Source organism: Trichomycterus rosablanca, chromosome 18 (genome assembly GCF_030014385.1).
Source record: "Trichomycterus rosablanca isolate fTriRos1 chromosome 18, fTriRos1.hap1, whole genome shotgun sequence".
In the NCBI taxonomy this organism is placed as follows: Eukaryota; Metazoa; Chordata; class Actinopteri; order Siluriformes; family Trichomycteridae; genus Trichomycterus; species Trichomycterus rosablanca.
In genome coordinates, this window is record NC_086005.1 from 27476251 (window position 1) to 27494111 (window position 17861).

Sequence of the window (17861 nt, forward strand, 5' to 3'; positions counted from 1 at the left end):
CTTTGCCACCTCAGTACCCAAGTCTAGTGTTATAACGTTTCTATTGATTTACTTCAATTTTATTGTTTCAGGAATAAATACATAAATAATTTATGGACTCCCTGACACAACAAGGACCTTGATGGTTCCTGTAAACCCCAATTTTAATTTTAAAACTTTATTATTTCACAATAGAAAGTAGCGTCTATTTTCGTTTCACTTATATGCTAATATTTACGGTAAGGCAGCGTTTCTCCGTGGAACTTGCCTGTCTGTAAAGCAGAGGCGCACGGGATTTATTTGTATTATTATTAATATTACTTTAATGCCTTTTATGTTGTAAATTCATATATAAAACGATATATAAAACTAAGGTAAAGCACTACGAAGGAGGCAAGGAAAACATTAGCGACCAGCTTCGAATGGCTGACGTGTGGTTACTTCAGGACCCTGCTTGTTCCGGTGTGGTGTAAACACAGTGCGGTTTGCTCTCCTCACTTAGAATCATGTAAGTATAATTATTAATAAAGCTTAATTTATTCATATTTATTAGTATTCGTGCTGAATTTGTGTGTATTTCTCTGTCAGGTCTAAAGTCACTTTTAAAATCACGCTTACGTCGGATCCTCGGTTACCGTACAAAGTGTAAGTGACAGATCATTACAGATCCATTCATTCCACATCATGGTTTTATTTTATTTATATTAATATTCATTTCTCCTTCTGTATATTTGAGCTGTTTGTACAGCGATCGGCTACTATTTTTAACATGTACACATGTCATGATATGTAATTCTTAAATGCATATGTTTGAGCCACAACAGTTGCTAACAGGTGTAATAAGTAAATAATATAAAGAAAATTATATTCTTCCAACTTCCCAGTAATAGTTTATTAAAGACTATGTCATGTTCCAGCAATACTGTGCACAAAACCAGCTTTATAAAGACATTCAGAACATCTCGGTTTAAAGAAGCTCCAGTGACAGCTTTGGGATGAACTGGAACATCAGCTGAGGCTTTCACATCAGTGCCCAGCCTTACAAATGCTCTTTTTGATCCCAGAAATGAGCCCAGATTCCCACAGACATACTTCAAAGTCTTGTGAGAAGCCTTGTCACAATAGCAGCTGTTGTTATAGATGAAAAAAATCACACAGAGGTGTCCAAATACTTTTGGCCATATAGTGTTCTGTTTAGGTGTAATTCTTTCTAACCAGCTCTGATTATCTACATAACATTTACATTTACATTTTTAGTATTTAGCTGACGTCTTTGTCCAAAGTGACTTACAGTAGTGACAGTATACTGTATAAGCAATTAAGGGTTAAGGACCTTGCTCAAGGGCCCAACAGTCACACAGACAACCTGGCAGTGAACCAGTGACCTTCTGATTACTAGTCCAGTACCCTAACCAATAGGCTACAACTGCCTACATAACGGCTGGTTATACAGCTCACTAACAACGTATATGAATATATGGAAATATACAGCCTGTCCTGTTTTGTGAGCTTGTATGTTTAACACCCTCACAGCTCGGCTTGTCTCGCTTCTAGACTTAACAGTACCAGGACTTGTACTTCAGCTGGGCAGCTCTAGCAGGGCAGAATTTGCCAGACTGATTTGGTAACAGGTGCCATCCTTAAAAAGTCACTTTTATTTTTGTATGACAATCTCAATCGATCGTTTGTCTTTAAAGGTTGCATGGCCACATAGCTAAACCCAAGACTTGTCCACAAATTTTTGGCCATGTGGTCTTTCTTTGTTGTAAAATATTGCATTGATTCATTGATTTTTTTTATGACTCTGTATTTATTTATCGTAGTTTTGATACTTCATTCTCTTTATATTTCTTTATTTTTGTCTGTTTCAGATTAAGTGTACCTGAGAGCACGCCATTCACGGCTGTGTTGAAATTTGCAGCGGAAGAGGTAATGATTTTATTAATAAATCTCATTATAACATTACCCTGTAATCCAAAAAACTTATTCCAGTACAGACTATAACCGGCACAAAAATAATCATCTGTAGGTGCTTTTAAAATGTAATATAATTTTTTTAAATGTAAAATTCTAGGTTAATATCACTACAGCACTGTTGTTGGTATAAGACAAAAATCACTTTATTCACATCGTCTTTAATTGGAATTGTTAGAAAATGATTAAATGTACTGTTTTACCTGTTTTTTGGTGGTAATGCAAGTGTTTTCATGCTTATTTTTGTTTACTGATGCATGCCATCCCAAATAAAAACCTCAACACATTAAAAATTAAAATTAGAGTTTCTCTAAAGAAATGTGAAATACTGAGTTGAATTAATATCACACAAAATCTCAATAAAAGTACTTTGGGAGCATCAGAACAGCCACCGGGTATACAGTGTGGTCCCTGAGTTGTAGTTTGTTTCTCTTTAAGTCTACGTTCATAAACGTAAAGTCTGTGATTGCTCAATTTAAAGCTCACAAGGTGCAAGAGAATGTAATTAATGAAGTTATTCTACTGGGGGTGTCTCGGTGGGCAGCACTGTCGACTCACAGCAAGAAGGTCCTGGGTTCGATCCCCAGGTGGAGCGGTCCGGGTCCTTTCTGTGTGGAGTTTGCATGTTCTCCCCGTGTCTGTGTGGGTTTCCTCCGGGAGCTCCGGTTTCCTCCCACAGTCCAAAGACGTGCAAGTGAGGTGGGTTGGAGATACTGAATTGTCCGTGACTGTGTTTGATATTAAACCAAAGAGTGTAATAAATAAATAAATAAATAATTTGACTGTATTAGTTCAAAAGTAAAGAATCCTGAATAATGATATTAATTAGTTCTTTTAATTGATAATCACCAGCGTTTCATCAAAATATATAAAAACATCAATGAGGTTCATATCAGATCAGCAATATCAATATGCTTTTATTTAGCATTAATGGCTCGGCTGTGATCGATTACTGGTACAGAGAATCATCAGATTTGATTTATTTACTACGGTAATTTAAGTTTTGTGACCGCTTCAGTCTCAGAGACTCAAATTGATGGTAAAATTCAAACTGGACAGATTGATCCCTGATATACCGTGGTGATCAAGTGTTCCCATCATTTCTGAGCAGTGTAGTTATGACGTATTGATGGAAATGTGACTGTACAACTAATGTACTTCTAGTTTCTTGTATATCTTTGGAAACAGCCGGTTTGGAATAGTTCTCCTCTCCTGAGAGTGTGAAGCTCGTCGTGTGGGCCTTTTTCTTTTTTTTTAGATCCTCTGATGACTCAGTGTGTGTGATAAATCACAAAGCTCAGCGATCACATCCATCCTTCCAGCACATTTTCTCTTCAGCGCTGTACTTTTGAGCTTCTTTCGCTGCCCGAGTTTAGCAAACTTGCAGCTCTTACCTCCCATTAATTCTCCTAAATGCTTCTTAAATAAAATGCCGGGGTTGATGGGAACATAAAAGGCTCGAGGGAAAGTGCAGAGTGGTGAGAGAGCCGTTAATGATGAAGTACTTCTATTTCAAAAACTCTGCGTTTTTTTCAGTTTATGCCCTGAATTCATCCTGACGTGTGCCGTTAACATCAGAGCATAAGCATGCAGTCTGGGTTAAACTGTAGGATTGTGGGTTTGAATCCCGGCTCTGGTTTTCCAAAAGCAGAAAAACCAGTACACTGTGCCGTACAGATATATACGTTTATGGCATAACAGCGTTCCATCTGCTTTAGATTATCCTTATTTTAGTCTGTGCAGATGAATGTGTATTAGTTAATTTTTTTATTCAGATTTCAGTTGATCCCCGGTTCGAAACTCGGCATTGCCACCGGTCGTCTGGGTGCCAACTAGCGGGCATAATTGGCAGTGCCTGCAGCCGACAATAATTGGCCACCGTGTCTGCTAGGGCAGGATGGGTGGGGTCTTCGTACGCTGTGCAAGGACCCTGATGAGCAGATAGAGGCGCCTTTTGCAGAAAGCATGGGTGAATAGAAGAGGGTCCGCTAAGCACTGTGCACAGGTCAGAAGAGGCGTGAGCAGGAAGAATACCTTCCTCTAATGCAATCAGGGATCCCCAGCAGCGGAAGACAGATTGACTACGGTAAAATGGGAGAAAATGCAGAAATAAATAGAATTCAGTTGAGATGCCGAACAGAAGCCAGCGTCCACCTTCTCCGCATTCTCTTCTTTATGTAGCAGATTGACAGAAAAATTTTGTCATTACCTCTGGTGTGTTTTCTGAACCGAATTCACTCTCGCACGTGTTTTTCTCCTATATTTTGTAAAAAAATACCTACATTGGTCTGTCTGGGAGGTCATGCAGGGTTCACTGGTGGTATTTTACTCTATTTTGAATTGTTCTGGTATGCAATTCAATTCTCATGATTCCCTTTACAGTTTAAAGTTCCTGCTGCTACCAGCGCCATCATTACAAACGGTGAGTAGTGGTGATGTTTCTTCCTGCTGAGATGTTCAGGGAATATGTGCAGAGTCTGACCAGTGTAGCTGCCGGTCAAACAAACGATTATAAATGATCCCCTGTGAAACATTAAACCGATAACTAATATATAAGGGCCTGCAATAAATTACAATAAAAATTCTCTCATTTATATAAGGATGGCTCGGTGGGTAGCACTGTGGCCTCACAGCAAGAAGGTCCTGGGTTAGATCCCCAGGTGAAGCGTTCCGGGTCCTTTCTGTTCTGTTTCTGAGTTTGCATGTTCTCCCCGTGTCTGTGTGGGTTTCCGGTGTTTCCGGGTTTCCGGTGTCCTCCAACATTCCAAAGATGTGCAAGTGAGGTGAACTGGAAATACAAAATTGTCCATGACTGTGTTTAATATTAAATACTTAAACTGATGAATCTTGTGTATTGAGTTACTACCGTTCCTGTCATCATTGTAACCAAACATGACGTTAAAATCCTAATAAATAAATATAAAAAGGTAGCCTACACAGGTTTGGGCACCATTCCATTCTGTAAAGTCAGAAATGAATTGAATTGTTAGGCTGTAATCGACCCGTTTGGTGTAATAAATGATTCAAATACACAAATTTGATTCGGCACAGACACAATCCTTCTATTTATCTGGGCTTGGGACCTGCACTAAGGGTGCACTGATGTGTGGCCCCTCAATGACTGGGACAATTTTAGTATCTCCAATTTACGTTTACATTTTCCACATTAATCAGACGCTTTTATCCAAAACAATTTACAGTTGTGACAGTAAACAGTCCTTTTGGTAAACAATTAAGGGTTAAGGGCCTTGCTCAAGGGTCCAACAGTGGCAACCTGGCAGTGGTGAGGCTTGAACCAGTGACCTTTTGATTACTGGACCAGGACCTTAACTACTAGGATACAAACTGCCCTACAATTAACCTGACTGCATGTCTTTGGACTTGTGGGAGGGAACCGAAGGAAACCCACACAGGGATGCAGAACTGTGGGAGAACATGCAAACTACACACAGAAAGGACCCTGGAATCAAACCCAGGTGCTCTACTGTGCCATCCTAGATCAGATATCTCAAACTTGACTGAATATTTTAAACCTTTATTAGCATTTTTTTGCCTCTTTGTGACATTTCGTTTGCCTTCTCCAGTCTAATAACCTTTAGCTGGTAAATGCCACAGTAATTAATTATATTTCCTAATGTTGTTTTTCTTCTTTTTCGTTGCAGACGGGATCGGAATCAATCCAGCACAAACAGCAGGTTTGTCTCAGCATGCAGGGCTGCCCAGTCTGGAGCCTTTTATCATTTTCTTCTCTAATTGCAGAGTCACACTAGCAGAATATAATGAATGTTTTCTTTCTTTACTGAACTAAATCCTGTTTGGTTTAGTCCGCTGGGTGCAAATCTGCCGGGATTTAAAAGTCCGGAATCCTTTTCTTCGAGGATTGTTATGTAAATTCGACCTGTTACATAACACGCATTGATGTGCTCTCGGCAGGAATTCTGCAGACGCGACTTTTTCTCCACTTAAGAGCTCGCGTCCGTCTCTGAGGACGATGTTTGATGTGTGTTCTTGTTTTATAAACCCCCACAAAAAAGGAATCCTTGTGTTTGATGACTAAGAACATTTCTGAGAAGCAAATTCAGTCCTCCATTAAGTTTAATCAAATCATAAAACAACTTACTGCGCCTAATTACACCAGTCCTCTGGTGATAATGCATTTCTGTGGAGTTAATTGCTTTTTTATTGAAATTACACATGTAAAAAACAAAACTCGTCTTGAAATGGGGTTTGAACACCAACCAGACATAACATTATGACCACAGAGAGGTGATGTGAATAACACTGATTATCTCTTCATCACGGCACCTGTTAGTGGGGGGGATATATTAGGCAGCAAGTGAACATTTTATCCTCAAAGTTGATGTTAGAAGCAGGAAAAATGGGCGAGCGAGAGGATCTGAGTGAGTTTGACGAGGGCCAAATTGTGATGGCTAGACGACTGGGTCAGAGCATCTCCAAAACTGCAGCTCTTGTGGGGTGTTCCCGGTCTGCAGTGGTCCAAGGAAGGAACAGTGGTAAACCGGCAACAGGGTCATGGGTGGCCAAGGCTCAATGATGCCCGTGTGGTCTGATCCAACAGACGAGCTGCTGTAGCTCAAACTGCTGAAGAAGTTCATGCTGGTTCTGATAGAAAGGTGTCAGAATACACAGGGCATCACAGTTTGTTGCGTATGGGGCTGCATAGCTGCAGACCAGTCGGGGTGCCCATGCTGACCCCGTCCACCACCGAAAGCGTACACAATGGGCACGGGAGCATCGGACCTGGACCACGGAGCAATGGAAGAAGGTGGCTTGGTCTGATGAATCACGTTTTGTTTTACATCACGTGGATGGCCGGGTGCGTGTGCGTCGCTTACCTGGGGAACACACGGCACCAGGATGCATTATGGGAAGAAGGCAGGCCGGCGGAGGCAGTATGATGCTTTGGGCGACGTTCTGCTGGGAAACCTTGGGTCCTGCCATCCATGTGGATGTTACTTTGACACGTAGCACCAACCTAAGCATTGTTGCAGACCATGTTCACCCTTTCATGGAGACTTGATTGAGTTCCCTGATGGCTGTGGCCTCTTTCAGCAGGATGATGCGCCCTGCCACAGAGCACAAATGGTTCTGGAATGGTTTGAGGAGCACAACAACCAGTTTGAGGTGTCGACTTGGCGTTCAAATGAGCCAGATCTCAATCTAATCAAGCGTCTGTGGGACGTGCTGGACAAACAAGTCCGATCCATGGAGGCGCCACCTCACAACTTACAGGAGTTAAAGGATCTGCTGCTGACATCTTGGTGCCAGATACCACAGCACACCTTCAGGGGTCTAGTGGAGTCCATGCCTAGATGGGTCAGGGCTAAATTTGCAATGAGATCAACGTGCAGGACAAAATGTTAATTCTCATATAAGGATGGAAATGGTACCAATTCGGCGGAACGACCCAAAGACAGACGAGTACACAAGTGTGTGGAGATGGACTGAAACGAAAATACTGCTCCTGCACGTCCTCACCTTCTTGTTCATTATCCTCCCACCAGCTCTCAAATGTCAGGGTTGAATAATTCAGCCGTTATTAAATCCACTCTGATCACTGCGTTCTGGTTCTTTTCTCTAAAATGATAAAATAAGCCACCCTTCAGAGCTGACGGAGCGCAGCTATTACGACCTCCGCTGTGTTATTTCCTTCAGTGTTACGACCCGTGTGTCGAGTGTAATTGTGAGGAGAATACACAGGTTTTTAACGCTGCACCACGGGATCGTTCATTCACCGCTGGTACGGTAACGTCAAGCCTCGTTAGACCTTAGATTCTAAATCATACCATTTTCTCCCCCGTGTCCTCAGATGCACAGTAACAAGATCGTTCCTCATAAGTGAGTCTGTTTTCAAATAAATAATTAACAGTAAAAAAATAAGCTGTACAGACAAAATGGAAAAACAAAAGTAGATCAACAATGTATTATGCAGATATTTGGATTATTTATAATTAAGGTCGTTTCCTGTGTAATTTGCAATTTGTGGTTTTTCATTCGTGTTGCGTTCAAGTGCCTCACGTTTACTGCTTAATCTGCACTACGAGACGTCTTAGCAATCCTACAGCAATTCAGTTAGCAATCGCTTAGTCAAAACGTCCAAGATGTGGAAGTGTAAAGCAGATAACTGAGCTTAGAAAACTAACAACCAATTCTGTGGACTCAGAGTTCATGTTCTAGGTTTACATTAAACTATTAAGGTCACTGTGCTGTGTATTGTGGCTTCCATTTATTCTATCATTCAGTTTACGAGTGTAATTTAATGACTGATGTGAAATGTGGCTCTTTTCTTTAAAAATCTGTGAAATCGCGCCCAGGTGGCGCAGCAGGAGATTCCACTAGCACACCAGCGCTGAGGTTCGAAACTCAGCATTGCCAACCGGTCGGCTGGGCGCCATCTAGCGGCCATAATTGGCAGTGCCTACAGCAGATACTAATTGGCCACCGTATCTGCAGGGTGGGGACCGGACTATGTGTGTGTGGGTGGGGTGGTCTTCAAACGCCGTTTAAGGACCCTGATTGGCGGAAGAGACGCCTGTGCAGAATGCAGGGGTGAGAAGAGGAGGGCTGTACACGTGTCGGAAGAGGCGTGTACAGTGACATGCTCTCCTCAGATGCAATCTGGTATCTCTCAGCAGCGGAAGACAGATTGAGTCGCTAAATCGGGAGAAAAATGGGAAGAAAATGCATAAGAAAAATAAAATCTGTGTAATCTATGACTATTGAAACACGAGGTCAGTGAAATTAAGCACATTTTCCTGTAAATTAAGTAGGACCCTACTTATAATACATTAATCTTGTGATATTTTGAATCTTTATGAAACCCTTAATGCATGATTTTTTTGTTTTTTTCCGTATGAACAGGAAACGTGTTTTTGAAACACGGCTCAGAGCTTCGCATCATTCCCCGAGACAGAGTCGGAGCGGGCCGGTGTCCGAGCGTCTGACCGGGTTCGAGACGCCCCTTCACCCCAGATGACAGACCTGCGTATTTATTTTCAGCCCCGACATGCTTTGTTTCAGCAGGAGCTGCTCACATTTGGCCATGTATGATCCCCTCGTCAGTTAATCGCGCCTGATGGACGCACGACCACCAAGCTGTAAAGCACCTCGAGTATCATACTACACTGTTCATGTTCACTGTAAATCTGCATCTGCTTACACATCAGTGTACCAGTAGATTTTAAAATGCTAATTTTAGACTTAACCACTGCAAGTATGTGCATAAAAACCCCAACTGTACCTCAATGCAGTTTCTCTAGACAGATATGGGTGGTAAAATAAGTGTCACGTACCAAAAAGCTGACTTTTTGTGTTATAGGATGATACTGCTGCAAATGTCTGTTGATGTCTGTCTGGTGTCCACAAATATTCGGCCACATACTGTATCTAAGATTAAAGAACTATCCTGCAAGAATATTGTGATTATTTCACTTCACCGTTTTATCATCAATATTTTATATCACTGTGGATGTGATTAAGCATCTATATGGAAATAAAGACGTTTCGCTTTACGTTGGCACTATATAAGCCACCCATTATACCCCCCATCCTTCATTTCCGCCCAAACAAGATGATGGCTGCCATTGGCTGTTGAAGTTGCTGGTAATAATGACAATAACGTAGCGCCAAACAGAAAGAATATTTGTTTATACAATTCACCTAGATCATCGCCCAGATCTGTTTGTACTGTGTAACACACTAGTCATTTCTCCAAAACAGATGTACTAATTCATGTATTAATCTTTGTATTAAATTCTAATGGCATATTACAGGTGTATTGTCTCATTAATGGCTCATTTACATGACATGCATTACCAAAAACAAGTATTTTACCACCTTTTTTCTTTCAGAGCATTTACATTTTTAATTCACTTTAAATTTAGGCTTTGTAGATTTGTTTTAAATTCAAGTATTTATTAATGTTCTACCTATGAAAGGAATCTTTATATTTACTGTGATTTGCTGGCAAACCAATAAGAACATCTTATATAATAAAACCAGATCAAATTTCCACATTTTCTTTAGTATTATTTTATTATTATTATTATTATTATTAGGGCGGCACCGTGGCTTAGTGCAGTGGTCCCCAACCACTGGGCCGCAGACCGGTACCGGTCCGTGGGTCATTTATTACTGGGCCACACAGAAAGAATAAATAATTAGAGATCGCTACTAGATCAATTAAATTTCCAAAACTCTTTGGGTGTTATTGTCCCCAATCACCACTAGGTGGGAGCAGCGTCTCATTGCAGCGAAAAAAGCTCAGGATTCACACTGATTTTCCATTCTACAGTATAGTTACTCTATTTTAAATCCCACAGTTCAAAGACGGTGAAGTGAGGTGAACTGGAGATACAGAATTGTCCATGACTGTGTTTGACACTAAAAAAAATTTAACTGATGAATCTTGTGTAAGCATTAACAACCTGTCCTGTCATGAATGTCACCAAAGTGTAAAACATGATGTTACAATTCTAATAAACAAACAAACATTATTATTATTATTACTTTTATTATTATGTGCTGATGTGTTGATTCAGACTACTGATGATCATATTGACGATGTTTCTCCACAACATAATCTGTTTTGCCTCATTCCCTACACAGACTGAAATTTCTTGGGTTTCTTTGAATCTTTTCACAATATTATGTACGGTAGATGGTAAAAGGCTTAAATCGTTTGCAGCACATTGACAGATCTCTCACAAAGCTAGGCATAAAGTATTGGAGCGACAGACTGAACCTTTAATCGGTCCTGATCATGATTCCCTCACCTGTTACGAACTCTGCTCAGGTGTGATGCTTTAAAACACTGTAACTTTAATATTCCATCATCTTTTTACTTATATTCTGCCGCCCTCCTTACTTTTTTGGTGTGTTTCAGGCATTAAATTGTAAATGTGTTTATACTTACAGACTAAACAGAATAAACAAATGACAAAACATCCCAACATTTCTGGAAATGGGGTTTGTCATTAAAAAAACACATCACCATTATCACAGTACATGAAAGTATCGTTTGGGTCTTAATAGTTTTGGCTACGTGTTTGTTTTTGTTAAATGGATGAAGATCAGAGCACAATTTAAAAGCTATTAATGCAGCAATTAAAGTCGTTTAACACTTTTCCTGTACAATTGTCAGTTCCGTCTCGCCCCGCCCGCCCAGCGTGAGCTGTCTCCGCTCTGAACTGTAACATAATGTGTGTGTGTGTGTGTTGTATGAAAGCAGAACACACCCCAGCAGGCTGGTAAATGCCAATCTCCCACTATTAGTTTTTACCCTCCATTAGTGGCGGGCTCGGCAGCAGGGCGCGGGCGTTCAGTCGCCCGTCGTAATGGACCTTTCATTTGTTTTAACCAGACAGTGAGCGCTGCCCATGGCCTGCCACTCATTACCGAGGAAGAGGGGGCCATTACGGATTCAGCGGCGCCGTCATTATTCTAATGCACGTTGTGTTACATTTAAGAACCGTCGCTTCACTCTGTGTGTGATTGTTTTGTGTTCGCACGGCACGGGTGTTTATAAATGTTGCGCTCGCTCCTGTAAATGTAAGACTTTTTAATGGAATCTTACAATATTAATGCATAAACTGCAACCATGATGTGCGACGCTCATCGTGGCCGACAGAAATGACGATCAGTATGTTTTATTGTCTTGTTACTCGTCGGGCAGAAACAGCGAATGGAAATTCAGACTCTAAAGTTCATTTAAAATGCACAAATGTGGACATTTATGATTTACATAAATTCAGGTCCACGGTCGGGGCCTAATCATGCAAATTAATGGTATGTTGAATATTTATGTGCGATTGTGCATTGATTTAGAATCAAACAGCACGAGGCTCGAAAATTAAATGATTGGTTTTTTTTTCTGGATATAGATTTGTACAGACCTCTCCTCTCGTGATGGAGGCCTATCGTTCTTCTCTTAGAAATGATGATAAATCTAGATTTTGTGGGTAAAAGAAAGACAGATTGTCTGTGTTGTCTAGCAAAATGTACCACATTTATTCCTGTAAAAATAGACTTGAACAGGTTTGTTTCTGCGTAGCTACAAAGATGAAAGATTTCAAAGCAGGAGGATTCAAGATTTCAAGATTCAAGATTCACCAAAGTGTACAGAAAAAACAAAATTATGTGCATTGGTTCATGCTAAAAACACTGCAGGTTTAAAATAGAAATATACTGTATATAAAATAGCAATGAAAAAAAAAATGGGCAAAAGGGTAAACAGTCTGTGACAGGGCTGAGTGGAGTCACTTATGATGCTCCTGACTTTCGACAGGAGGCCCTTTTGAGCCAGATCCTCAATAGATGGGAGTCTGGCCCCTATGGTCTCTTCAATAAGAGACGCTGACGACCAGCGCCGACATTCTGAACTCCTCGGTTTGAAACTAGCGGGCATAATTGGCAGCGCCTGCAGGGAGGGATGACCAGAATATGTGGGCGGGGTCTTCAAATGCTGTGTAAGGACCCTGATTGGCGCCTGGATAGAGGCGCCTGTGCAGAGTGCATGGGTGGAAAAGACACACACACCCACATTCACCTATAGGGCAATTCAGTGTCTCCAATTAATAAATGCATGTTTTTGGACTGTGGGAGGACACAGGGGCTCCCGGAGGAAACCCACGCAGACACGGGGAGAACATGCAAACTCCACACAGAAAAGACCCGGAGGACCTTCTTGCTGTGAGGTGACAGTGCTACCCACCGAGCCACCGTGCCCATTTTGTAAAACACACAGGAGCAAAATGAAAGTGAATATTTTGTAGAATACTCAAGTTCACAGTTCCATGTATCTGATGTGCAATATTACTGATGATTTTATGATAGAACACATTAATTTGACATGCCTAAAGCTAATTAATTAGCTTACATATGTCCAGAACCTTGTCATTCTCTAATAATCCTTATTATTTTATAGCAGCGTTGGACTCAAACAGTTACGTCACTATTTAACACGAAACACAACGTCCATTATTTAACGAATGATGTAAAAAACAACAATCAGTCTATTAAACGTTCAGAAAAGAATATTTTAGTCATTTTAATCAGATTTGACAAGCAAAGACGTTCACGGCGGGTTTATAAAGCTTAGCGTAAGGCTGCCGGTAACACCGTTTCTTCTCTTCTGACCAGTCGTGATGGTTTTTATACCCTCCGCAGAGCCGTGCGCGGTCCACACGCTGTCAAGATAAGCTGTTGCTTTCAGGCGATTCGGCCTCCCTCCTGACGCAGAAACTCAGCTGAGGGGAGAGAAATGACTCTGTGATTACTACCTGTCACAGGGCTTTGTGTGCAAAATCGCTTTTCAGCCCTCAGAATAGTAATTAATTTGGTGATTTGGAGGAGCCACCAATAAATAAAATCCCGTCTTAGCGGAAGCCAGCTGCTTCGGGCTAAATGAGAGGGATTTTTTTGCTGTTCTTACATATGGGTGAGCTGCCTGGAGGGACTCTACATGCTGTAATTAGAAAATTAAATCTCATCTTAACTTTTTGCATTTTCCTTTCAGTGTAATTCCAACCACTCCAACATGGCTGAAGATTGTCACAGTAGATAATAATAATAATAATACATTTTATTTATATAGCGCTTTTCAAGATACTCAAAGACGCTTTACATAAGACAAATAATCAAAACAAATACGTACATACACCATACAAATCATAGTACAAAATCAAAATAGTACATCAACATCAAGAATAATTAAGATAAAAACAAAGAGAGCAGCATAAGACAGTTCATTAAAAATTAGCTAAATTATGAGAGAGAACAACAAATATAGAACAATTTCTTAAAATTAGACAGAAACAGGACAGATTCACATGCAATCAGGAAACTGAAAACTTTACAAGTTTTAGGATCTAGGACTTCACATTTCTGTCGTGATCTAAGTATAAAAACTATTAAAAAGAATAGCAAAAATAAAAGCATTTATTTTGTGTTGTTACAAGTTAAATGCCACTCTGAATAGATGAGTTTTGAGAAGTGACTTGAATTTGGACAGGTCAGGACAATCTCGTAGGTGTTTGGGGAGAGCATTCCATAAAGATGGAGCAGCTATGGAAAAGGCCCTGTCACCCCAGGTCCGGTGCTTGGTCCTAGAGGGTATGGACAGTAGGTTAGCCTCAGAAGAGCGAAGGCTACGGGAGGGAATGTGCTGATGGAGCAGGTCGGTGAGGTAGGATGGGGCCTGATTATGGAGAGCTTTGTGAGTGAATAGAAGAATTTTGAATTGAATGCGTTGAGCAACGGGAAGCCAATGAAGTTTTTGTAGAACAGGTGTAATATGATCACGGGAGCGAGTATGAGTAAGGAGGCGAGCAGCTGAATTCTGGATATACTGAAGTTTTTTTAGGATTTTGTTAGATGTACCATAAAGGATGCTATTGCAATAATCAATTCTGGATGTAATAAAAGCATGAATCAAGGTTTCGGCGGCAGAAAAGGAGAGTGATGGACGTAGACGTGCTATGTTTTTTAGATGAAAGAAAGCAGTTTTGGTGATGTGATTTACATGGCGGTCAAAAGAGAGGTTGCTATCAAAAATTACACCAAGATTTCGGATGTTAGAAGACGGAGACAAAGTGTCATTATCAATGGTAATTTGAAAATTTTTTGTGGTTTTTGCCAGGGTTGTAGGACCTACGATGATCATATCTGATTTTTCACAGTTTAATTTGAGGAAATTAGCTTTCATCCACAATTTCATTTCAGTGATGCAATTTGTCAGAGTGGAGTGAAGTTCAGTATTAATGGATTTGGAGGAGATGTAAAGCTGAATATCATCAGCATAGCAGTGGAAATGTAAACCATGCCGACGTATGATGTCACCAAGGGGGAGCATATAAAGAATAAACAAAAGGGGACCTAACACTGAGCCTTGGGGAACGCCTTGGGACAGTGGAGCAATGGCAGAACTACAATTGTTGATATTAACAAACTGTTGTCTGTTTATGAGATATGACCTTAACCACAAAAGGGCAGTACCAGTGATGTTGACAGATCTATCTATCTATCTATCTATCTATCTATCTATCTATCTATCTATCTATCTATCTATCTATCTATCTATCTATCTATCTATCTATCTATCTATCTATCTACCTATCTATCTATCTATCTATCTATCTATATCTATTTATTTATTTATCCGTCCATCTATTTATCTGTCCATCCATCCATCTGTCCATCCATTCATCCATCCATTTATCCGTCCATTCGTCCGCCCGTCCATCCATCTGTCCATCCATCCATCTATTTATCCGTCCATTCATCCGTAAATCCATCCATCTGTTTGTCCATCCATCCATCCGTCCATCCATTCATTTATCTGTCTGCCCATCCATCTATTTAGCCATCCATCCATTTGTCCATCTATCTATATATCTATCTAAATCAATCATAGCTCCAGGCTCATTGTACATTCTCGATTCCTCAGCGTTGCAGTAAGATGCAGAACTTGAGCATGTTGCAGAGACGCTGGTGTTAGATCAGTGAAGAAGCGTGATGAGAACTTTGTCTGGTGATGCGTGATGAATGTGTGGAAGTGTCGGTGATAATGAGGCACTCGGGCAGAGTGATGGAGGGTGTGAGAGAGAACGAGCTATGTGAAAGTCTAACCGAAGGTGATGAGTGTCCTTCAGCAGGAGGTACGAGGTAAATGTATAAATCAGAAGACCTTGTCCTGGCAGTAACAGTAATGAGAGAAGTCATGATATATTACTTACTTTCATAACTCTGAGTCAAAAACAAGTCCAGTTTCAGATTCATTTGCTCGGCACCTATAGCAGTGTGGATGTTTGAGAGACTTACAGGTTTGGGAGGACAGGACATGGCTTAAACTCCTCCAACTCCTTACTGCCTGTCTATATATTTACCCATCATTCCCTTTTGTCCTCCTTCTATCCTCCTCTTTTTATTATTTTTCATTTTCGTCAGGTGTACAGTGGACAAGGAGCCAATCCATCGCTGCACTGTGCCAACCCCCTTCTGACACAGTCGATAATGTCTGTGTGGACACCCTGCTGGCTGATAGCACAGCTTAGATTCAAAGCCGGAGGTGGGTTGGGTGAGCGCCTAGAGTTGTCTATTATAGAGTCTTTCTGTTGCGTTCTTCATTATGGTTTAATGGTTGTTCACCATTACAGTAGCAAAATACTCCAACAGAGGTGTATTTAAGAATGAGGGGGGTAAAGGTACCCGGGTAATCAATAAGTGCTGTTATATTGAGTCAACAGCTCAACGGGAAAGTGGTACATTCCATACGCTCTCCCAGTGGGACCTGTAATACTCAATTTCATCAATAGAAACTAATTTTCAATCTGCCTTGGGTGTATCTAGCACAGTGTTGGATTCCATGTCAACACATAAACTGAATGAATTACAGACTGAAATCACTTGGGTTGCAGCTGCAGGGGTGTAAAGCACACAAACATTGGACATACCAAACATACGCATCAACCTTTTTATTACAGCTTTACTATTTATTTACTGATTAGTATTTTAACTCTCATGACTGACACTTCGGTTCCACTCACAGCAGGACAGGTAGTTACAGGTTACCCATGATTCATAAGTTCTATGCTATGCAGCCACTGTTGGGCCCTTGAGCAAGGCCCTTAACCCTGTCTGCTCCAGGGGTGCCGTACAATATCTGACCCTGCGCTCTAACCGCAGCTTCCAAGCAAACTGGGATCTGCGGAAAAAGCATTTCATTGTACTGTACACGTGTATCTGAATATTTGACAAATAAAGGCGTTTTTCTTCTTATACACCTTTGTACTGTGGGAGGAAACCCACACAGGCATGGGGAGAACATGCAAACTCCACACAGAAAGGAGTCGGACCACTCATTTACATTTACATTTTCAGCATTTAGCAGACGCTTTTATCCAAAGCGACTTACACAATGAGCAATTGAGGGTTAAGGGCCTTGCTCAGGGACCCAACAGTGGCAACTTGGTGGTGGCGGGGCTTGAACCGGCAACCTTCTGTTTACTAGTGCAGTACCTTAACCACTGAGCTATCGCTGGCCCACCTGGGAATCGAACCCAGGTCACTGCGCTGTCTGATACAACCATAATCAGGATGAAGTTAAATAAATAAAAAAAGATGTATTTGGTTGTGGTAGTCACAGTTTTGTGCTAATGCACCGCTCTTCCCATGATGCCACGCGTGCCACACACCTTTGATCTAGTGAAACACAGGATGGAAGGCCGGCTGGGATGTTGTTGTGCCCTGGTCGACCTCTCTCCTCTGATAATCGAGCGATGCAGAAACAGTTTGGCCTCGTGTTGATTCTGTTATCAGTGCACTCACAGGCCGAGCTGGCCGGGCGCTCCTGAGTACCGACCGTATCTGCCCACGCTGCAGGCGCGACCCATTAGATGCCATTTTAGATAGTGTGATCTAATGGAAATCTGTGGTTCCTCTCCACACCGAGCTGGGACTTCAGCGGCAAAGAGGAGAAGCTTTCACTGCAAGCAGTTGGGTTTGTTTTTCCTTCTTCGGTCTCCACACCCAGCCTCTTCGCTATCGATTACCTGAATGGTCTTTAAACGTGCCATGAAATAAACATACAGTGCATTCAGAAAATACTCAGATTTATTTTCAATTCAAAATCACAAACAGAAATCTCTAAAAAAATATTTAGACACGTATTTCATACTTTGTATAAATCCTGTTAGCAGCAATTATAGCGACAGGTCTTGTTGGATAGATTTGCACACCTAGATTTAGGCAGTTTACCCCATTCTTCAGAGCAGATCCTCTTCAGCTCCATCAGATTGGATAGTGAGCATTTAAGAATTGACAGCAACATTCTGAGTGTTGTTTTGGCTGTATGCTTTGGGTCAGTGTCATGTTGGAAGGTGAATATGACC

At 41.1% G+C, this 17861-nt stretch overlaps 1 protein-coding gene across 1 annotated transcript; it reads left to right on the forward strand.

Moving 5' to 3' along the window:
* Positions 1-356: 356 nt before the first annotated feature.
* On the forward strand, positions 357-9743 carry ufm1 (ubiquitin-fold modifier 1). The gene is made up of 6 exons (XM_063014112.1): positions 357-487; positions 568-624; positions 1851-1908; positions 4336-4375; positions 5616-5648; positions 8836-9743. Coding segments are annotated over exons 1-6 (273 nt in total). The 5' UTR covers positions 357-485; the 3' UTR covers positions 8919-9743.
* Positions 9744-17861: the final 8118 nt, after the last annotated feature.

Coding starts and splice junctions, on each gene's coding strand:
- ufm1 (XM_063014112.1), top strand. Junction 1,909..4,335: donor TGAAATTTGCAGCGGAAGAG/GTAATGATTTTA, acceptor TTCCCTTTACAG/TTTAAAGTTCCTGCTGCTAC. Junction 5,649..8,835: donor CAATCCAGCACAAACAGCAG/GTTTGTCTCAGC, acceptor CCGTATGAACAG/GAAACGTGTTTTTGAAACAC.